The sequence below is a fragment of the Hydra vulgaris genome, chromosome 03, assembly GCF_038396675.1.
Source record: "Hydra vulgaris chromosome 03, alternate assembly HydraT2T_AEP".
NCBI lineage: Eukaryota > Metazoa > Cnidaria > Hydrozoa > Anthoathecata > Hydridae > Hydra > Hydra vulgaris.
Window position 1 is genome coordinate 42,404,561 of NC_088922.1, and position 24,305 is coordinate 42,428,865.

Below are 24,305 nucleotides of genomic sequence, written 5' to 3' on the forward strand. Positions count from 1 at the left end.
CAATCATGTTTTGTTTATAACTAAATAAATAAAAAAGGTTTTATTTTATTTTTTGCAGTTTTGCAATTAACAATTATTTTTTATTTTTATAAAGTCAGCAAGTAATAAAGTAAAAACTTGAAATATTGAAAACAAATGAAGTTAATTTTTTTTCTAGCAATTTTATGTAAAATTAAAAGTTTTAGATTTTACAAAATGATTGATATATGCTTGTGTTATTAAATTTTGTTATTAACACTTGTCTTTAAAACAACTTTATTGTATGTTTGGTACATATTTTTAATGTTTACAATTTCATTTCTGGTAAAATAAAAAGGTGAAATAAAAAACTTATAGGTTTAAACAATAGATAATTCTGGTGAAAAAGTTGAATTATTGAACAATATATAGTAATAGTGGCGCTAAAATTTCAAATCAGGTTAAACCACATTATATGGTTAAATATGAGAAATATATTTTGTATATAGGCTAGCTTAATTAAAACAAACATGCTTTTAATAAACGCTGTTTTATTGTTTTCTATTTAAAGAACGCTTTTAATGATGCGTTCATTATATAGAAAACAATAAAAAATGGATAACAATAAAAAATGTGAAAAATGGATAAGGATAAAAAATGGATAAACAAAATATATTAAGGTTTCAAAAAAATTTTTAAAATAAAAAATTTAACTCACTTGTTGCAGAGTTGTTTTTAGTCAGGCGTTATTTCATTGCTAAGCTTCAAAATCTGGATGATAGATTTCTCCCAAGGCTGTTGTGTGTGGTTTCATTCTCATAACTAAGGCTAGATAAAGGCATTTTTTATGCTGAATGGACAAAAAATAAGCGCTATGAGTATACTCATCCTTTGGTACTGGAGAAGATGTTGTTCTCTTTAGTGCCGAAATACAAGTATACTCATAGGCATTTTACAACAAAATTCATTGCAGTGTATAGCAATGTAGCTTATTTGATGCATTTAGACTAATACTTTGATTTTTTTGCACATGCTTGGCAGTACTTATGACTTGGAATGGTAATTTATATTTCTTTTTTTTTAATTCTAAACTGTTTTAGACTGAGTTATATATTTAATAACTACATCATTATTAGAAAACATTTTTAATTCACTTTGAATTTTTTAGACACTATTTAGATCATTATGTTACACTATTTTAGAAGTAAATATAGTTTGCCTTTATTAGAAATTATTATCACCTGTATACCAATAGCTTCAACATTTCCTTCAAATTATCAAAGCACACGACAAGTTAAAAAACCAAATATATTTGGTGAGTTGAGAAGTGAACGTAAGTCAAATGCAAAAGAATGTACAAAAGTTAAACTGAAACAGGTGTCATAAGCAAAACAGGTAGGTGTCATAAGCAAAAGCAAGGAAGGTGTAGTGGTTGTTAAGTGGAAAGATAAAAGAGATGTGCTAATGATTGGCAGCTGAATTTATTAAAGATGGTTGAAGTGAAGAATAGAAGAAATAAGAAGACAACGAAGATTCTTCAAGATTAAGTCATGAGTAGATCGGTTTGATCAAATAATATCATTATATGACTGCTTAAAAAAGATAATTAGTTGGTATAAAAAAGTAGCTCTTCATTTTTTCAATTTATTTGTTTAAATGCTTGCTGCCTCAGTTGCAAATAGGGAATAAGATAAATTTATATTTATAACATAGTCAATCCAGTTCAAATGTTTAAAATAAGTTAGGAGAACCACTAGTTTACTTGAAGTTGGCAAATTCATGATGCCAGCTTTCTATGATTTTCTCGTAGTTGGCAATTATAAGGTAACCGCTTACTACGAGTATACTCGTAGTTGGCAGCAAACAGGTTAATAGGTTGTTTTTAAGCTTTTGTTTACAACTTTACCTTTATTTAGTTTTTGACAGCATCAGGAGCAGTTTTTGGTTGTGTATTCGGCTTGTTTGCTGAAGAAGCAGGTTGGTTTTTTTCTTTTACTTTAAAAAAATTTCTTTAAAAAATTTGAAGCTTATGTGTTAATTTGTATCGAATTTATTTTGGTTGCATGCAGGTGACTCTTCAGCTTGGGTTTTGCCTTTTACATCTGGCGGTTTTCTTTACATTGCCATGGTAACTATTGTACCTGATCTCCAAAAAGAAGAATCGTTTCGGTACAGTATTTTTCTTGCGAGATATTTACATTATCCTCCATAATTATTCGAATGACATAAACTTATTTATAAGGTTTTTAATTTAATAATTTTTAATGTATATTTTTGCATTATTAGGTAATTTAATGAATATAAAAGTATTTTGATTAAAATGCTTTGATAAAAATTATTAAAAATGCTTAAGTTTTAAATTTTTGGTTTCAAGAGAAAGTTGTTTGTCCGCAGGAAAACCGTTGAAAAAATGTTAAAACATATTATATTGAAAAGTATGACCATTCGAATAATTAAGGACGATATTGTATGCATTTTTTTAATGGGATACAGTAAGTTAAACTTTGGTATATATTTGAATTTTAAATTTTAGCGCCTCTTTGCTGCAGTTAACAGCTTTGTTTTGTGGATTGTTTGCCATGGCATTTGTTTCATCCCTTCATCACTAAAGTATTTTTTTTTTTAATTTTGCTTAGACATCTTTTTCAAAATCTTCATATCATCTTAAATTATTTTATAGTTTTTTGATTGGAATAAGTACATTATAGCGTTATTCTAGAACATTTTGTGTGTGTGACTTCATGTAAATTTGAATTTTAACAGTCGATAGTTATTATCTTTTCTAGAAACAGAAATAAAAAAATGTATACGCGACGAAAATTTATTCATTTACGATAAAATTTATTCATATACGATACAAATTATTCATAAACAATATTTCAATAATATACGTAATACGTAATTCATACACAATACAAATACAAATTATACACAATAAAAATCCATTTGAACAAAATCAATCTTACTAAACTGTTTCTCTAAAGTTTTTATTTATACATATATTTTTTTTAATATATATTTTTTTGAATATGACAGATTATTAGATAAATTATTTTGTGATAAAAATATATATTTTATCTTAAACAATGTAATTGGATAAACGAAATAAAATTATATTTTATTATAACTGCAGAATTTTGGATTTTCGTCTCAAGATGTTGTTGCGCTTATGTCGATACATTTGTCGAAATGTCCTTTACAAACCTCATATTTATCAAAAAATAAAATGAATAATTAATCAAGCTTTTTTGAATAAAAAAAATATAAAAGCTAATTTTTATAAATGTATTCCATAAATCTTTTTAAACTCTTAAAAGATTAGTTCGTAGTACTTCAGGAATTCGCAAATTAGTCGAGTAAGCACGACAGTATCGACACGACAGTGTCGGCGATTTAATATAAACTTTAAATATGATTATTTTTATTGAAATAAAAAAATGGCTTGACGAGTTGTAATTTTTTATTGTGCTAACACAACAAAAATTTTGATCAAAAAGTAAAGAAAATGATCGATTAAATGGACGTATTCGCTTTTTCAACCTAATTTTCAAAATAATTTAGTAATTAAATTTATGAAAAGTTTTCATAAATTTAATTACTAAATCAAATTATACTTTATAAAGAAATTTAATATTTGGCAGTAAAAATGTTTTTTTTGGTTTTAAAAACGTATTTTTTAGTTACAACAAGTAAAAAAAAATTTTTATCTCAGTTGTCACGTTTTAATAAACAATGGACTTTCGTTTAACTTGTTTTCTAAACAAGATCAAAACAATAAGACTCAGAAAGTTAAGACTTCAAAGTATTATTTTCCCAGAATATAAGACCCTTTTAGTTTTAAATTCCAAGATTTTGATTTCAAGAGATTATTAGAGTCTTAATTTGCAGTTCACTTTTAATTTCCTGGTAAATTTCAATGTCATAACGCTACAAGTCATAGTTTCCATGACTTCTGTAGAATACACAAAAATTTCCAATAACAAAATATTGTTATGAAATATTTTTTCAAATTGATGATCAAGAAATTGCAAAACGTTTTATTATCTGTATAATATACATTTTACTTTATATACATTTAAAATATTACCTCTAAAAAATATACTTAAATAGTTTTTTTTTCTTACAGGAAAAAAGATTTTAAATTCAAACTTTTATTACCTTCAAAGTTAATTAACGGGGGCCAGGGTCCAAATAAACTGTAATGGTCTGGACAAAGTTTTAATAAAAACTTAATAGAGACTGAATAAAAAAAAATGTATAGGTCTGTACCCGTTTTGTTTTTTTATAGTAATTTACAATAATAGTATATATTACTATGTATGTATATATATATATATATATATATATATATATATATATATATATATATATATATATATATATATATATATATATATATATATATACATAGGCGGATCTAGGGTTGGGCGAAGGGGGCAGTCGCTCCGGGCGCCAAATTTACCATTGAAAGAAAAATATATATTTTGAAAGATTTTTTTTTAATTTCACTGATATTTTTTAGATGATTTTTTTCATTAAAATTATTTTTAAAATCTATTATTTTTTTTACTAATATATGAAGAGCATGTTTGATAGTATGGCAACTCTGAGATCAATCTCAACTGGTTTGAGGTTTGCTTATTATGTTTACTACGATCAAAACAAACAAAATGGCGTAAATTGAAGAATAGAAGAACAAAACTGCAAAAGTAGATAAAGAAGTAAGAAAAAATCATTTCTAAAAGTGAAAAGACAGAAGGCAAGTGGATCTTAAAACAGGAAAAGTGCTGCAAAAAGAGCAAAAGAAGATACTTCGTCCCAATCTTTCATTTGTGAAAAAACAGCATTTGTTAGAAGATAAAAAAGACTAATGTGAAAATAAACTTGTTATTACTAATAAAGAGTATATAATTTGTTTATTTTGTAGTGGCTTCAACAAACACCAATGTTACTCCTTCAAACCAAATTTCTTCTACAAGTACTGCATCAACCTCTGCTATATTGACTGGCATCTCAGCTTCAAGTAACACAGTTTCTACAGAAATTATTTCAGAAGTAGAACAAGAAATAGAAGTGTATCATTATGGAATTTTGAAAGAGTTGCATCCAGACATAGAAAAAGATAATTATGATCAAGTCAAAGAAATAAGAAAAAACAAGTCTCACCATGATATTAGAATGTGGCCAATGACAATTTCCTCATCTTTTCGAAATGCAATGGTACAAATTGGAACAGAGATATTGCAAAATCAAAACTTCCCTTTCCCATCTGATGAAGAAAAAAAGAGAACATTGTCTAAGAAATGGTTTACACGTACACTTCACATGGACAAAACGTCTTACGAACATGGTTATGTTATTCTCTTACAATAAATGCCTTGTTTTGTTTCTGCTGCCTATTTAATCAAGAATTTAATTCATCTACAAGATGCAGCTTTGATCTTGAAAAAGGATTTTCACACTGGAAGAAGCTTAATCCACAAATTCTAAGTCATAAGGGAAGCTCCGCTCATCGTTCGGCATTTTTAAAGTGGAAAGAATTTGAAAGAGGCTTCAAAAATGGTGGGCTAATTGATGATAAGCTTCAGATTCAAGTCACTAGAGCCGCTCAGAAATGGAAGCAAGTTTTAAAGCATGTTACTGCAGCAATTCAAATGGCTGCCCAGCAAAATTTAGCATTAAGAGGTCATAATGAGCCTCTACATCAGATGAAAACTCTGGAAATTTCCTTGCTCCTATGAAGTTTCTAGCCAAATTTGACCCATTCACGAAAGAACATTTAGAATCAGTCAGCTCAAAATCTGCTTCTTTATCATATTTCTCTCATGGAATTCAAAATGAACTAATTAATCTGCTTGGTTCAAAAGTACGTAAATCTATAAAACTTAATGTAAAAAATGCGAAGTATTACAGCATCATTTTTACCACTCCTGATTAATCACATGTTGAACAAATGTCTCAAATTACTATATATGCTGATATTGAAAAAGGCAAAGTCACAGTGAAAGAAGCTTTTTTAGACTTCATTCAAATTCATGGTAAATCGGCTGAAGCGATTACAACGGAAATAACAAAAAAGCTTAATTTAGATGGATTGAATTTTCAAGACTGCAGAGGGCCAATCCTATGATAATCAAGCAACAATGGCAGGAGCTAATTCTGGAGTTCAAAAACGAATATTAGACTTGAATTTATTAGCAATAGGGGAAAGGCGCCTATGATGGCATACTTAACTTTGAAGCTTCATTATTCAGTATCCTGAAGACCAATAATAAAAGATTTGATATGGATACATTCCTTGTTACATCTAGAACAATAATTACCCTGGGAGTTTTCATCAGTTTTATTTTTTTTATAAGTTATTCTTATTGTAAAAAAAAGCACAAGTATACCATCATAGGCAACCACTTCTTCTATGATGGCATAGGGGAGGATGGGGCTAGTTAGGATCGAGGGTAACTTAATAATTTCATTTAACCTTAAAATAATAAACTTTAAGGTTAAATGAAATTAATAATTTCATTTAACCTTAAACCTTTAATAATTTCATTTAAATAAATTCTAATTTACTATTTCATGCTAGACACCAGCATTGTAAAATTTTGCGCATGCGCATAGGATATATTGCGTTTTACGTATTTTTTGGAACAAAAAAAAATTTGGAGCATTGCTTTCTTTTAACTTTACTTAAAAATAAGTTTTTCATATAAAAAAAAAGGTTTTCCCAACTTGTCAATATTTCAACACCCTTAACTCGTCAGTATGCCATCATGGGTAAAATTCATCATTTTCATTAAAACAAGCTGTGTCTGCTTTGTTCAAAAGATAAAATTAAGGTAACAATTCCATTAAATGCACAAAACTTGAATATAAAATGCATGAAAATTTCATTTCTGCACAGTTAATAGTAAAATCACAATCTTAAATATATGAAGGAAATAAAACTACAACAGCACATCCCAAAATCGATTTTTGTTGATTATAAAAACAATACTTGTGCACAAGAGACGTTTTTTCACTAAAACTAATGTAAAGTCAGTATAGGTCTAATCATTTTTTTACCAAAACCAATTTTAATGGAAATATGACCGGTATGCCATCATAGGCGCTATGCCATCATAGGCGCCTTTTCCCTATTTGTCCCTTGCAATTAGGGTTAGGACTATTGTAATTGTAATTGTAAAAATTAAATACAATTACACATTACAATACAATAATATTGTATTGTAATATTACAGAAACGATAAAAAAATTTTATTTTGGTATTGTATTGCTGTTATGAAAAACAATTACAATAAGTATTGTATCGTTTTTTTTCTAACAATACAATAAAATTCGAGAACTATTGTATTTTAATGATATAAAATTACAGTAACGATTATTTTGTTTTGATGAAAACAATTACAATAACTATTGTAGTGTATTACTTTACATTAAAGTAGAAAAGCTAAAGTATTTTAACGTATTTATATTCATCTCTGACGAACTTACTGTTATTTTTGCTATTTTTTATTTACGGATTTGCAATATATTGCAAACTTTATTTTTTACATATTTAGATTTCGCATTACCTACCTTGTTATGTATTTCTTAGCTCTAAATGGCCGCAAAATATTGCCTGTCTGATGATAGCCTTACTATTATGAAAAATAACATTCATAAATTATTTTATTCAGCCCTTTTATTTTTTCCTCTTGATTTTAATGCTGCAAAGGAACTTAAAATATATACGAAAATTAACATTAGTAACACAAACAGTTAAACATAATATTTCTTCTTAAATAAAAATGTTACTGTCTTTTATTACAATAACAATATATTGTTATTGTATTACAAAGACCAATTACAATACAATATTTATTGTTATTGTAGTGGGTCATTACAATACATTTTTTTTTCAGATATTGTAATTGTTTTATAAAGATGAATTGCAATACAATATCTATTGTTATTGTATTACAGAATTACAATAATTGTAAATCACAAGTATTGTTATTGTTTCTAAATTAAGTTAATACAATAACAATGATTATTGTTACTGTTATTATTTTCATTACAATTACAATAGTCCTAACTCTACTTGCAATAACCACTCTTTAAATTTGGTTGGAGTTCATGCTGCACATGTAAATAGTCAAGCTGTTACTTTTTTTGGCATATTGGAAAAATTATTTGTTTTTTTCTTAACATCTGTTCATAGATGGGAAGTTTTGAAGGAATATGTGAAAATAACAGTAAAAAGTCATTCAGATACAAGATGGAGTTCAAAAGCAGCTGCAGTTACCTCCATATCAACTCAACTTGAGGAGGTGTTGGCAGCTTTGGAAATGTTACGTGATTCTTCTGTAGAAACGCTTGACTCGGTGACAAGGTGATGCTGGACTTATTCTTTCTGCCGTTTAAAGGTTTGAGTTTGTGGCTCTTTTGTACTTCTGGTCTGAAATACTTCCTTTAATTGACCGAATTAAAAAGTGCTTACAAAGTAAAGAAATTACTTTCAACCAAGCCTTAATTTAATTAGGAGCTTTGACTGATAAAATTGAAATTTGGAGAAATGCATTATGCACCTCATCCATTACAAAACCTGAGGAAATGTGCAAAAAATGGGATATTACCGTGGAACGTAGAATTCGAAAAAGGCGTGTCATGTCAGAAGAAACTGCTTCAGATGCCGGATTAAATGCTCAGCAAGAAATGGATGGATGTATGAAAGAAATGTTAGACAAACTTGACATTGAAATTTCTAACCGATTTCACAGTTAAGTGTTTTAAATGAACGATTTGGCTTTCCGTGCTCCATAAAGTCTGTCATTAAACTACCAAATTGGGAAACTAATAAGGCAGAAATGGAAAGTCTTCAAAAGAAATGTTTTGATCTTGCCTCTTGGTACTCTAATGATCTTAATGGCAATGAACTTTTTGATGACTTTGAAGATATTATTGTTTCTCTTAAAAGAGCTAAACTGCAAGAAAAAATTCTCTCCAATAGGTCTCCTTACCTACATTTCATCTTTGGGACTTGAATCATATAAGACTTTAGCTACTGCTTTACAGATATTTATAACTTTACCAGTCTCAGTTGCATGATGTGAACAATCTTTCAGTAAGTTAAAACTAATTAAATTGTATTTGCGATCTACAATGTCATAGGGAAGATTGTCAAACCTTGCACTTTTGTCTATTGAGCATAAATTTGCTTCTGAAATTGATTTCTGTGATAGGGGAGAGTTTCCTTAATTAGGACACTTTAGGAATAAATATTTATTAACTAAAGATGGCTTAACTATAAAAACATTTATGATTTGATTAATACAAACAGACAATCTTATACTTTTAACCATAATTTGACTTAATTGATTGCACTTTTATTGGAAATAAATTTTGTTTTTGCAAAGATACCATTTTGTTCCATTCAAGTCAACTGGTTCCCTAAATTGGAACACTTTGATTCCTTTATCAGAATAGTTTTCTTTTTTTTAAAAACTCAGTGAAATCAACAAAAATTGATAAAAATGATTTTTATTTTTACAGTGAAAATTTAAACAGTTAATTCAAAACTTATAATAGGATTAAAATTAACCTGACAAACTGTAAGTCTACAAACAAAAAGTTGTATAAAGGCTTCAACTGTTAGGACGTTCTCTTAATTTGTTGATTAAAAATCACTAAAGGAAGTATTATTTTTAAGGTTTATGGTTAATACTAAGTATTTTTAAATTGCGCTTGAACTATTTCTACAACCCTTAGATTTTATTACTGATTAAGTGAGGAAAACTTTATTGTTCCAATCAAGAGAAACTTTTGACCATTTTGTTATATCACTGCAATATCATGCTTGCAGCAACTTATAAAATAAGTTTATATTGTTGTTTTACATTTTAAACCCCATCGAATTAAACACAAAAAACCGTATAAGCTATAGTAGTTTACCCTATAGTATAGTTTACCCAGCGCAATCAATATAGTGTGAACACAAAATTAGATCACCGAAAAAAAATGACGCAGAAAAACTTTAAATCAATAGTGCATGTGCATTTTTTGAGAAATAACTTTCAAAGTGTGTCAAAAAGTAGAAATAAGGCGTTTTACTAAAAAAAAAATGCAAAACATAACCATAATTTTTTTTTTTTTTTAAATAAATGCAAGTGTTCTAATTAAGCCGCTATTCCAATTATGGCAACTCTCCTCTATACTTATATATAGGGAAATTTGTCATAATGGAAAATTATGACAAATTTCCCTATATATAAATATAGAGGAAAAAAACAAAAAAACAAATACTTATTTAACTGTATCGTTAGATCCTGATTGATTTCTGATGATCCTGTTGACGGAGAAACTGGCTGAAGAAGAAAAAGTTAGATTAGTGTTATTTTTTTTACTAATTTATATATATTAATAAACATAATTTAGAAAAAATATATATAAATATGTATGTATATATCAGTGACGGATCCAGGATTTTTTGGTGTTTGAGGTAGCTAACTTCCAGACATGGAGCAAACTCCAAACATTTGTATGTTTATACTTATGTCAAATAATGAGGCTTCGCAAAAAAAATGCCCTTTAACATTACCTCCCAGCCACACCCCCCCCCCCCAAAGGCAAGGGGCAACAAATTGATAAAATATTTTTTGTACTATTCTCAACTAGACTTATATTCACCGTTTAAAAATTATCACCATATAAAGTTTAAACACCCCTCAAATTGAGAGGGTTACAAATTTTATTTAATCATAATTTTTAAACGCTGAGAAATAATACTATGAAATTTATTTGTTGATGAATATCTAGTTGAGAATAGTATAAAAAAATATTTTATCAATTTGTTGCCCCTCGCGTTTGGGAGAGGGGGGAATGAAGTTATAGGGCTTTTTCGTTCCCAGCCTCCAATTATTGCATTTTTTTGTAAAGCCTTATTATTTGCCATAAGTATAAACATACAAATATTTGGAGCTTGCTCCATGTCTAGAAAATAATATCTCAAACACCAAAAAATCCTGGATCCGTCACTTATATATATACATATACACTTGAAATAAAAGGTTTATTTCATATATTTTTTTTTTTTTATCGATGATTTATTAGCCTTGGTCTAAAAACCTTATAATTTCTATTTACATGATTATAAATAATTGAAAATCTTTAGCCAGGTAAAAAGCTACAATTTGTAGCTACCAATAATTGTTTTAAAATTGCTAATTAAAAAATTTTGATAGTATATATATATATATTATATATATATATATATATATATATATATATATATATATATATATATATACATATCGCTTTAACAAAAGGTGGTTATGTCATATAGTAGCTATAGAATTGTCGTTATGTAGTGGCTAATGACAAAGCTACAATATGTAACTACTGATATATCATAACAACATCGCTAACTAAAAAGCTACGATATGTAGCCGTCAACTAGTTTTAGATTTGTTGTTATGTTGGTCTTTATATTCTTTTTTAGAAAAATTTTGGAAAAATTGTTATTATTACAAAGATTATGTTTGTTTTTAGGTTTTAAACAATAAAGATTTTATATATTATATTTGGTGATAAATTTTCTCTACTTTTAAATATGTACCATAAAATGTTAAAGACATTTAGTCGATTACATTTAAAACATTCATTTTTATAAAAAGTTGTTTTGTGTGAGAAAAATGATTTTTAAAACTGAATCCGTGAGCTGCGTGTTTCTGCTAAAGGAAATTAGATTTTAGCTTTGTATACGAGTGCTTCTCCATATATTATTTACGTTTGTTTAAACCAAACGGAAAATTTTTTTAATTCATTTGTAAAAAGCAAATTAGTATCTTTATTTAACAAAAATTTCTGTCATCTGCAAAATTTATTGCCGTTAAATTTGATGATTTATGAAGATCATTTATCTACTTTATAAAAATGAGTGGACCAACTATAAATATTTGTGGAACACCACATTTTATATTGATTAATAGATGAGATATAGAGCCTTTATCGTAAACAAACTGTTTGCAGTTAGTAAGATAACTTTTGAACCATAATAGGGTTTTATCTTTAATATCAAATGACATAAGTTTTTAAAACAGGATTTGATGGTTAAAGGTATCGATTGCTTTGGACAAATTAATAAACACTTCTAAGTAAAACATACGTGAAAGAGTCTTTATAAGAGTCAGTTATATTGCGAGTAAGTTGAAGAATGGCACGCTCGGTTGAATTATTTTTTTTTAAACCAAATTAATTTTCGTATTTCATTTTCAATAAGATAAGAGTATATTTGGTTCATTCTAAAATTTTTGAAAAGACGAGAATAACTAAAATAATTTGTTGTATTTGTAAAATTCTCTGTCTTAAATATTGGAATTATTTTCAAAAATTATTTTTAGTTTCTAAAATTTCGCTTTGTGCAATGAATGCTCTGAAGATTTTATAAAGAACATCGTTTATAACATCGTAGGAATCAATCACAATACTTGCGTTCATTATATCCAAGTGCTTTATTTCGTTTTAATGACTCGAAAGCAACTTTAAGTTTATTAAAAATTGACTCAGTAAAACTTAATTTAGAGTTTTTTAATGTTTCAAATTCGTTAACAGATTTACCTTTAATGTATCATACATTAACAATAAGTTGGTTTCGGCCTGTAATATACACACTATGGAATACTATAGCTTAATTTTGTCCCGATAGTGGTGAAAAACTTGTTTAACTCATATGTCAATATGTATATATTTGAGAGTGAATTTGTATTTGGTCTGAGTTTGTCCCCAGACACCTTTTTCATAACTAGCCAGACGCATTTTGAGTTATGATTGATTTTTATTTTGCTAGTTTGAGTATCAATTTTGAGTAACCAATTTTTATTTTTTTTCAATTTTAAATTTAAAAAAAAAACATCAAAAATTAATTGCTTTTTTAATGATTATTTGAGACTTTTTGTAATTCAAGGAGATGATATTTCTTTGGTTTAATTTAAGTATAAACAGTAAAAATGGCGACTACCAAAAAAAGGCAAATTACAACTTTTTCTTAAACTTCATATTAAATGGAGTATTAGAAGCATGAATGAAATTATGATATACAACTAATGAACCTTTAGTAATTTAGAAAAAAAAATTTTTGATTTTTTAAAAATTATTTATTTTCATATATCTTTTTATATATCTTTTTCATATATCTTTTTCATATATCCTTTTTATATATCTTATACCTAGTATCTATATACTAAGTCGTATATCCTTTTATAAATCTTTTTCATATACCCTTATTCTCATATATCTTTTAAATTCTCTTCACATCTAGAAGGAACCTACGAGATAAGGAAACACTCACAGAGCTTGTTTTACAATCTATAAGACATATGTGTTCTAAGTATGGAAAAGTACTAGTCACTCCCTATTTTAATTCTCACAAATCTTTTTGGGAAAAAAAGCAAGAATTTCTGTAAGTTCTATTGAGAAATATACTTAGAAACAAGTTGAGTGTTTGAATGTACCATCATACTCTTATGGTTTTGAAAAACTTTTCTAAATATAAACTTTGTGTCAATCAAAAAAGATAAATGGGTATTACCTCTCTTATAAAAATTGTTACTTTTATGTAATAAATATAACCCGGAGTACCCGAAGCGGGTATTTTAAATACTATTTCATAATAAATCTGTTCCACGCGACCATTTTTTTATTCTTTATATAGCCGTTTTATTTCAATAATTTAGTAAGTGATAGAAAATAAAAATCTGCCAAATCTTTGTTTTGAGTTAACAACTAATGTTTAATACTCTATAACTTCTTATTGTAAACTACTATTAAAAAAAAAAGCGGGTACAGATCTATACATTTTTTTCTTTATTCAGTTTCTAGTAAATTTTTAGTAAATTTTTTTCCAGACCATCGCAGCTTATTAGGACCCTCGCCCCTTTAATTAATTTTGAAGGAAATAAAAGTTTGAAAGTAAAATCTTTTTTCCAATAAGAAAAAAGTTTTCTCTTTAATGTGAGCTTACTACTTCGACCATTGAGGCACACTAATCTGCCAATTTTTAACACTATTTTATAAACAAAAAACTTTATAAAACAGCAAATAAATCAAAGTTTAAGAGATGTTGCCATATTGCAATTTTAACGTAATAGTAAAACTTGATATATGCTTTAACATTACGTAATTTGAAGTTTACATAAGTTAGATATTTGCATACACACTCGTTCACATTTTCTTATAAAAAAAAGTGCCGCGACTCTTTCTCGCCATTAACTTGGGTGTAATGGTTGCCATGAGTTTTGTGCACACTCGCATTAATGAGTAACGGCAGCAGCATTAAATTCGATATTAAAATATGATAGGATAGAATTATTATAATTTTAAATTTTTCTAACCTTATTAGGATTAAAAAAAAAAACTTTTAAATTCAGAAGAATTTTAATTTCATTAAAACAATTTATATAAGTATCAGGTTCGTCTCTAAAAATTAATGTATGGATAGGAAAATAACTTAAATTAAATAGCTTTAGTTTAATTTTGGTAATTAATAATGATGTGCCACAACTCAAAGGTCTTTTTGGAAGAAATTACGATTAACTTATTGTATAGCAATGCTTAAGTAAATATACCAATTGCTGAAGTGGTATACTACTTATTGTATACTACTGTAGCAAATTTACCTTATAGTCTCATTTACTTTGCTTTTGCAAACAGCTGTTTACAAATGCTTATCGTTCTTCCACTATAGTCTTCGTTAACATGAATCTTTTCGACCACAGCTTCATCTTTTTATATTTTAATAAAATATTTTCTCGATCTTTGTTTTTTCTCTCTTTCTTTTACGATGTGCTCTTTCTATTTGTATATCACCTTTTACACTAAGTTTTCATCTACGAAGAAATTTAACATTTTCCTTGCTGTTTTCCCAATTTTTTCCCTCCGTTTCGGCTATTCATTCGAACCTCAAATTATTTTTACGAGTTCTGTCTTCCATCTCAGCAATATGTTCTTAAGATAATTACCGCTCTTGATTTATAGAACTTATTTTAATTTACTCTTGAAATTTTATGCTATAAATAGCTAAACTTTCTTTCTTTTCTTTTTTTCAATTTTATTTTATATTTAAGTAACTTCTCAAATTACAGGTTAAAAAAAAATGTCTGTACCATGTACAATCCAGTGTAGAAAAAAAGAAAAAATAAATTTTTGTATATTCTATTGTATAAGAGTCTACTCCACCCCAAGCTCTTGCTTACACATATTTATTTTTCCATCAAAACAATCTCAAGTCCCGGTTTATTTAAAAGGGATTTTAGAAAATGTGCTAAATAGCTTCATAAGGTATATATTTATATATATATATATATATATTATATATATATATATATATATATATATATATATATATATATATATATCAACTATAGAAAGAATTTCACCCTGTAAGTAAAAAATAAACATGGTAACAATTTTGGTATTCAAGAAATTATGCTCCAAAATTTAAAAGTTGTGGGTTTTGATGTTTTGATTGTTTTTAATTATTTTGTCAAATTTTTAGCAGATATATTTTCTGAAGCTACTCAGCACATAATTTTCTAAGATGTAAAGAAACTGGGACTTTTCATTGATTTAATGGAAAAATAAAAAGATGAAAGCAATAACTTTGGGTGGAGTAAACTTTTATACAATAGAATACATCAAAATTTATTTATTCTTATATATATAACATATATATAAATATATGTATACATATATTTACATATATGTTGGCCATACAATATAAGGAATGGTCTAAAAACATTTTTCTATTTATTTATTTTTATCATTATCTAATTATTATTATCAAAAATCTCCCCCCACCAAATTAAACTCACTTATTATTATACTGAATGATAACAACAGTATAATTTAATTGGTTACAACAGTATTATTCAACAATATTTTAAAAGAAACGTCTTTATTGTTGGATATTTTATATTTAAATACCGTTTGTTACTATATTTAAAATATAATATGAAATTAGTAATTCCATATATAAGCCAATTGTTGGTAACTTGCTTCTATTTGTTTGTTACTACTACAGTATTTTCTACTTTGACAAGTCATTTTTTAGTGAAATTAAAACATGATTGCATGTTTAGTCGAGCTATCAAGAGATCAAATACCAATATTAAAAAAAATTCTCGTTCGTGGACCGATAATCTGTAAAAATTTAAAAAAGCAATTCATTTAAGGAAAGGCATCCCTGTATAGATGCATCGTTGGAGAATTACTGCAAAATATCGCTATCATTTTCAGATACCATTATATTTCATAAAACGAGAAGTGTTGTAAATGCAGATTTTAAATGACCACGGAAGAATTGGAGTCTTAGTGGATCAGAAAATTAAATTTTCCTGTCATAACATAGTGAGAAAGTAAAAGTTTTTAATATCTGAACACGACACATAAAGCACCTTGGTAAAAAAAATAAATGAAAAAGTAATGTTTGCTGATATATATGGCATCACCTTTACAACTGGAGAGTAGTTTAGAGGGAAAGATAAACAGCCTTATGAAAAAGAAGTCTTAAGTCGCGGAAAGGTGGGGTACACCACGACGAAATACCTACCCGTTCATCATTATCAAATTGAAAAACTCCTGAAAGTCTCAATTTACGCTTTATATTCATAACATGGATTAATGACATAACATGTCGCTTCAATTTCATTAACACATATTACACAAAGAATTAATCTTTTATTTTTTAGTGGATGATGTTTTTTTTCAAGGGGAACCAAAAATAAATATATATATTTCCTCAAACCATGGCTGTCCTTTTTTCTAAAAAAAAGTCAAAAAGTTACCGCCTAAATAGACATAACCTAATATAATATAGGCGTGTCTATAATATAGACATATCCTTCTATTTTACCGACGATTTAGCACATTTTATACATACTAGTTTATATATATGCGTAAGTATACATATTGTATATACGTAACCATATTAAGTTGATAGACAATAAAGCTTATGCAACTTATTGTAAAAATAAATAAATCATGTTTTTCATACACATTCTGTGAAAACGAGGCTGTGCTTGTTGGTATGAAATATATGTAAAATATAAAAATATATAAAATATATTTTTAATAAAATAAAATCTAAAAATTGTTTATATAACTATTCTAAAAACAATAGCATACTAATATTGAAAAAATTATCAAATAAAAAAAAAATAACACGCTGTATTTTATTACTGAGAATCTTACAAAATTATAGCCAAACGCTTAGTTAGTTTTGATTGTGATAGCCCACAGCCTCGCTTTTGAAAAATCTTTTTTCTCCGTCAGAGATATTTATGACAAGCGCTTATTTCAATTAAAGTATATCAATACAAAAGAATATATATTATTGGAAAAATATACAACACTTTTTCCAAATCAAATTGTAATTAAACTTTTAACTGAGTATTTCTGTTAAAATAAAAATTTGAAAATTTATAAACTCATAAGATGTTCATAAAATGCTCTTTTATATAAATATAAATTTCAAAATGTTAAACTAAAATGCAAAATTAAAAAACAAATTCAAAGAAAAAAAAAGATAAGAAAAACTATTAATTGCTAAAATAATTAAAAATTATTAGTTAAAATAATATTTACTACTCATATGGTCTTTTTTTTTTTGTTATCATAAGTAAAGATTTTTTAATCATAACCCCACAGTTAGGGGTTATGTACATGTTTCACACCACCATGTTATTAACACTTTGCATTGAAGCAAAAAAAAAAAAAAAAAAAAAAAAAAAAAAAAAAAAAATGACGCCAACCCACACAATAAGTTACCCTTCACGGAGCTTTAAACCTCTTTGGATTATTCGATTAGCTGTTTCTAAATAAACTGACGCTTTAAAAGATTCCGTGGAATAAACTCTTATGAAATAAGTTTATAAAAATTATTATTAAAAATACATTTTTATATTTAACAGTTAAATCGTATACAATTTTATATGACTTTTATGGTAAATTAAATAAAAACAATTATTTATAAAACACACACCTCCATTTGTTGTTATTTACAATTTTTAGAATTCAAAAATTAAGTTGGGTGAGTTGTACGATCCAATTAAGAAAAACAAGTTTTAGATTTTAAAAACCTTTTGTTTTTAAAATATTGAAATCAATAGATTTGTTTATGAAAACTGCCTTTAAAATCTCCAAGATTTAATCGCATATCTTATAAAATTATATAATTTGTGAAACATGGTGCCCATTCACTTAATGTTGTAATTCGCAAGCAACAATACTCCTCACTGTTTCTGCTGCAGAATAGTGAGAACCTCGTCATAAAAGCTTTTGTTAACTCAGACAGGTTCTTGCTGTCTCCACTGATGTTTAAATGGAGAGTTGAGTTATATTTATAACACTTTAATTTCTTATCTTTATTTTATTTATTTATTTTTTTTCTTGGGTTTTGTTTATGTTCAAGTGCGTTAGTCTTTGTTTTATTCTAATCCCCTTTACTTTACCCATTGTATATTTATTATATTGGGCCTTGAGCCTGTCAATAAATTTTGATTGATTGATTGATATAGTATATATTATTTATATCAATACTCCTGATGCATACTCAGGTTTTGGTTGTATCATCAAGGTGTATAATTTATTTTCCATGCTGGCATCATCTTTAAATTTTAATGAGCTTGCATCATTTCAGGTCATTTATGATAAGTCAGATAATAAATACAGTATTTATTTATGAATTTTTTTTATAAAGTTTAGATTTTTTTATTTACCATGATTTATGTTACCTTTAAATTACTGTAGTGATAATTTATAAGTAAATTTTTTTTGAAGAGTGTTCATGTGAAATGCTCTATTTCATTAAAAGTATAAATGAAGTTTGTGTCTTTAACAAATTTTGCTTGGACTTATTTATCTGCATATTATTAAGATACTTTGCATATAATTTATTTAAAGAATAAATGTTTAGAGCAAATACTAAGCTATGCATAACTACATTTCTATCTGCTAATCATTCAGATTTATTTTAACAGAATGAAAAACTTCTGAGTGTAAATTAAATATTTTTTATGGTCAAAATAGATTATTCACAACTAGTATAAATAACAAACATTTCTATGTTTTTAATATGAAATAAGGATGTTTCAGTAAAATTATGATTATTAAAGGCTGGAAAAAAAAACCTAAAATGAAAACCTTAAAGTTTTGGCTTTCTAAAGCTATTTATGAGAGTAAAAAGATTTTTAAATTTTTCAAAAACCTAGTCTACCTAAAAAACAACGAGGCTGTTAATACGGCAACTGTAGCTCTTAAACACATACATATTTTTTAAAAAAGTTTTAAGTTTACTTTTGTATTATAATAATAATAATAAGTCAGAGCAGTAACAATTGAAAACAGATGTGTAGTACAATAACATAAGATATTGTAATGTAACAGCTATTATTAATTTTTGGAAAATTATAGTTTCTTATTGCTACAAAATTTGTCTAGACAGTTCTTGTATTGGTCAACTGAGTCAGTTCTATGATCTCATCTGTCAGGTTATTCCATGGATTAGTTACTCTGTTAAAGAAAAAATTAAATATATACTTGCTTTTATAAAAAGATTTACTCAAATTGTTAATTTCTGCTTTGAGATTGAGGTTGAGAGCATATTTGGAACTTTTTGTATCCAATTAATAAAACTTGAATCTAAATTGTGCACAATTTTGTATTAAATCACCATGCAACCTACATTCTTGTAATGTTGTCAAATTCATAATTTTAAATTGTTTTTGTATGATGATATTGTTCATAAAAATTACACATCATTAAAGTATTTAAATTTTACATTGAAAAATATAAAAAGTTTTTCAAATTTTTTGTCAAGGAAAGTAAACTGTCTGTTCTCTGTTTTTTTTTTTACTTAAGTACAATGTAACTCTAATGTAAATGTTTACACACAAAAATGTATTTTTATTGTTTCATTTTAAATTAAATCATTTAAAAACATCAGTTAGATTTTTATCTAAACAAGTATTTGATATTTGGAATCAAAGCGTATGGTATTTAAAGATTTAAACAAATTTATAGCATCTAAAAAAGTTGTTTAAAATGAATTTTGTTTTAAAAATTTATACTTTAAACCAAAACTTTTCTAACTACTTTACTTACTGTTAAAGAAATTCTTTATTATTAAAAATTACATGTAGAATTATTTCTAAAAAGTAATAATTAAAATATAAATTAAAATAAATAATATATTATTAAAAACCAATAACCAATATTAAAATTATAAATAACCAATATTGAAATTATTTAATCATAAAGGCATAAATTAAAAAAAAAAGTTAAACATTTAAATTTCTTATAAATACAACTTTTAAAAAAATGTTAAAAGTCACTGTTTTTGTAATCTTATTATTATGCAATGGTATAAATTTTGATCTCTTAATTTTTTTCGTTATTTTTAGTTAGGAATAAGATAATTACATAAATAAATTCTTTTATTAGATATTGTTTCAAGTCAATCTGTTGCTGTATTTGATGATAATGATTTTGTTTTTCTTACTTTTGCATTATTTCCTTTAAAATAATTTACAGTATAGTTTTTTAACTCTTCAGTTTTATTGTTATTTTTAATTATGAATAACATAATTACATAAATAAATTCTTTTATTAGATATTGTTTCAAGTCAATCTGTTTCTGTATTTGATGATAATGAATTTTTTTTTTAACTTTTGCATTGTTTCCTTCAATTTAGGGATTAATATTTTTGTTTGATTTTTTTTTATTGTGACAAGAAAAATTTCCTGCTGTTTAAAGATTTTTATTTTTATTTTCATAGAATGTGTTTTCTTTAGTCATAAAATCGATTGTTTTTTGTTTTCTCTGACTTATCTGTTAATATTCTGTTGATTTTTTTTGTTAATCCACTTTAAGTATTAGCAAATAAATAGGATCTGTATAAATTTTAAAACTGATTTGTTTATATACATGAGAATTGAAGAAATAAACATAATTTTAATAATTTGTTATACTTCTTATTAAATAATGTCTTCTAGTTGTAATAATGAGCCTATATATTTCAGAAAGTGTTCTCAAAAAGATGAACTGACAATGCCACATTTACTTGACATTAAAGAACTTAAGTCTAAAATTAAACTAACTCCAAAACAAAAAGGGATCAGCACTTTAGTAAAATCTTCATTTCAACTTGCTAATAATGTTTCTGCTGACGATTCAACAAACTATGTTTCTGAGACAAATCATTTTGAAGATAGCAGAAGATCTTCAAAAGAATCATCAGTTGATGAAGATAACCAAAATGAACATAGTCTTAGTTCATCTTTAAGTTTTTCATCTTTTCAAAAGCTACAAAGCAAACGATGTACAACAGTTGTTGCAGTTTTTTCAGACAAGCAAGGGCCACAAAGATCTTTGTCAGAACTCAGTAAAGTATGTGAAAGTATTAATGTAGAGCTAAAAGAATTAAAATTTGAGAATCTAGATTTTGGTGGTTATGATGTTTTAGATACATTTTACAATGCAGATGTTTGTATTGTGGATATGTCAGTACTTCACGAGCAAGCTTCATTATTTTACCACTTGGGAGTTAGAGAAAGCACTGGCATGAAAGACAATATTGTGATTATTGAAGATGTGTCATCTGATAAAACAACTAGTGTTAAGGTTTTTTATTATTATTAAAATCTAATTTAAAGTATAAGCATCATGCTTTTATAAAACATATTTATAATATATGCATAATATTATAATATATGCATAATATTATAATATATGCATAAAATATTTAAATTCTATATGTATTCATATTTTATGTATATTTATATTTTATGTATATTTTTATGCATATATTTCTATATTCACATGCGCAGATTATTAAAAAGACTGGCTTATAATTGGCTGACATATTTTTTGTTTAGCTGTCATGCAGTGGATATTTTTTTATTTCATATAAATTAATGGCAGGTGTAAACTGTACAGTCACTAATTATTGTGGGTTCAAAGATAGTTGCCCAAAAAAGTTAAGTACTGCATTTTTAAGAGCTTTACGAAATGTTCAAGGTACAAGTAAAGCAAAATGCAAAGAAATTTTTCTACGTGATTTACGAAAAGCTAGAGAAAAGCTGACTGGTGTTGATCTAAAACTGGTATTTATATAACTTTTTATACATAACATAGTTTTATATTTTAATAAGTTTGATGCATATAGTTTTATTCATTTTGTGATGAATGTTTAATTTTATTTAAAATCATAATCCAAATACAAACACACTTATCTGGGCAGCACAAAAAGGCCACCCCAAACCCAAAGTTAAATTTTGCTTAATCTGCAGTAAGTGCAATTGGGTAAAAGGCATATTTACATTTATTTTACCCAACTACACCTACTAAACATGTAGAAGTTAAAACAATTATGTATATAAAAAAAGAAATGATGCGATAGTGGTGTAGTGGTAGGACCCTTGCTCCATAAGTAAGAAGTTTCAAGTTCAATCTCTACTACTTGTAGTAGTACTGTGCTCAACTTGCTTCTCTGCACAGCAACCTTGTTCGTCAAGGTTTGTGTTTCGGAGTTATAGAGTTGAGAGAGGGTTGTACCCACAATTAAAGTAGCCTTCTCGACTGTAGTGTCCTTTTGTCCTTTTGGGAGCTAAACTAACACTTAAAAAAAAAAGTAAACAAATGGTCTGCACTTTCTCACAGTGTCTAATGGTTTTTGTAAGTCAGCAAACTGCACTTTTGTTTAGTAAAACCAAGTTTGTTTAATATATTGAATTATCATTTACAATTTGCACAGTTTATTATTATAATATTGTTATTGTTTACTATTGTAATATTTTGTTATATGCTGCTATATATTGTATTAATGATATTCTAATTCTAAGATTATTTTAGGAATTAGACTGTCTTAAAAAGCGTGTTGATGAACCAGCCTTGTTTTCTTCTGATATTCTTCTAAATCTGTTATATGCATACAGAGATATTCAGGTATTTAAAAATTGTATGTTTTTTTTAGTAATTATTTCCTTTTTTTTTTTTTTAGTAATTATTTAGTATCATTGACATGCTAGTTATGTGGTTATTCTGTTTCTTGTTTAAGAATTTTTTTTTTGTAATGAAGAAAAACATTTATTTTTCTGTAAACACAATAGAAACATGGAAAGAAATAGCACATAGCAGTAATTAACTTTGTTAATGGTGTATGTTTTAATAAACTTTGTTTTTGAAGATGATATAGTTATAGCAACAAATCACTCTTTAGTTAAGTAAGTCACAAATTACTGATCAAAATTTTTTATCCCTTTGTGCAAGTTGAAAAATAATTTTAATTTTACATGGAAATCATTGTTTTTGATTTCTCACAAAAATAACTGTTATAACTATTGGGAAGCATTCTAATAGTCCAATTGATATTTACTGGAAATATGCTATTTAATTACTCAAGAACCTCTTTTAAGCTTTGATATTTATGATTAAAAGGCATTATAAGAATTTTTGTAAAAAGTATTAACAAAATTTAACTTTGCCACTCCTATAATGAAAAGTAGTTTTATACTCTACTGTCAGTAGTTCTCAAAATTGCATTTTTTAAATAGATACATTAAATTAGTATATTGTCAGTTGACAATTAAAACTCCTAATTTATTTTACACTATAAAAGTTTATTAGAAAAGTTGAATTAAACATTACATAGATATTTATGCAAAAAAAACCTTTTAACTTAACTCCTATCCCACTAAAAAAAAGCCTTGACATGAGTTTGAGTTTGATATATTCAGTAATCAATTATTACATGTATTTACTAAGATGATTCTATAAAAAGTAAAATTTTTGGAAAATATCTGCTGGCACCCCCTTAATATTTTTTATATTATAAATTAACACTGGATATAAAAGTTTTTTTAAATAAAAAATATTTTTAGTAGTGAAATTTAGGGGTTTTAGGGGTTGCTGACCCTTGAACATTAAATAGGCTCCTAATATTATAGAAAAAAAGTTTCCCAAAACTACATTGTCTTTGGACTCAAATGAAGCGAAATTATAAAAATGTTTCAAAAATAATAATCATTTTATAAAAATAAAAAAAATAAAAATAGAAAAAAAATATTGTTAAAAGATCTTATAAAATTGCTCCTTTTTTCATTTTTTGTTAAAAATTTTTATGTGATTTTTATGTTTATTTTCAAAATTGTTATATAGTTTTGCTTTTTGAGACCCAACACAACATCCTTTCAGAAAACTTGTTACTCCTTATTATTAGGGACCTGTTTAATGTTCAGTTTTATGGTCAGTAGCAACAACAACAACAACAAAAAGCAATATATTTACCAGAAATATAGATGTTTTACATAAGAATGTT

At 26.3% G+C, this 24,305-nt stretch overlaps 3 protein-coding genes across 4 annotated transcripts in view; all 3 read left to right on the forward strand.

The window, feature by feature from the left end:
• LOC101239635 (zinc transporter ZIP13) overlaps positions 1–3,085 on the forward strand; it is a 39,741-nt gene extending 36,656 nt beyond the window's left edge. The window contains exons 9-12 of one of the 2 annotated variants that reach the window (XM_065793284.1): positions 1,875–1,935; positions 2,028–2,127; positions 2,492–2,568; positions 2,745–3,085. In XM_065793284.1, the coding sequence (XP_065649356.1) occupies positions 1,875–1,935; positions 2,028–2,127; positions 2,492–2,567 (237 nt within the window). In that variant the 3' untranslated portion in view covers position 2,568; positions 2,745–3,085. Of the gene's footprint in view, positions 1–1,874; positions 1,936–2,027; positions 2,128–2,491; positions 2,661–2,744 lie in introns of those variants that run through there. The other variant, XM_065793283.1, reaches the window with a different exon arrangement.
• Positions 3,086–4,555: 1,470 nt separating this feature from the next.
• LOC136078691 (uncharacterized) lies at positions 4,556–5,699 on the forward strand. Its single transcript, XM_065794475.1, has 3 exons — positions 4,556–4,583; positions 4,886–5,272; positions 5,368–5,699. The coding sequence occupies exons 1-3, from the start codon at positions 4,556–4,558 to the stop codon at positions 5,697–5,699; spliced, it is 747 nt and encodes a 248-aa protein (XP_065650547.1).
• A 15,145-nt stretch (positions 5,700–20,844) lies between these two features.
• Positions 20,845–24,305, forward strand: part of LOC100206765 (mitogen-activated protein kinase kinase kinase 5) — a 57,999-nt gene continuing 54,538 nt past the window's right edge. The window contains exons 1-3 of the mRNA XM_065793286.1: positions 20,845–21,610; positions 21,865–22,092; positions 22,841–22,933. Coding sequence (XP_065649358.1) covers positions 20,972–21,610; positions 21,865–22,092; positions 22,841–22,933 — 960 coding nt within the window. The 5' untranslated portion in view covers positions 20,845–20,971. The remainder of the gene's footprint in view (positions 21,611–21,864; positions 22,093–22,840; positions 22,934–24,305) is intronic.

Bases quoted from the DNA above. Each gene is read 5' to 3' on its own strand.
- LOC136078691 (XM_065794475.1), top strand. From the start codon at position 4,556: ATGGCAACTCTGAGATCAATCTCAACTG. The intron at 4,584-4,885 runs GTTTGAGGTTTG...TTTATTTTGTAG, and splicing joins TCTGAGATCAATCTCAACTG to TGGCTTCAACAAACACCAAT. The intron at 5,273-5,367 runs GTACACTTCACA...TATTTAATCAAG, and splicing joins GTCTAAGAAATGGTTTACAC to AATTTAATTCATCTACAAGA.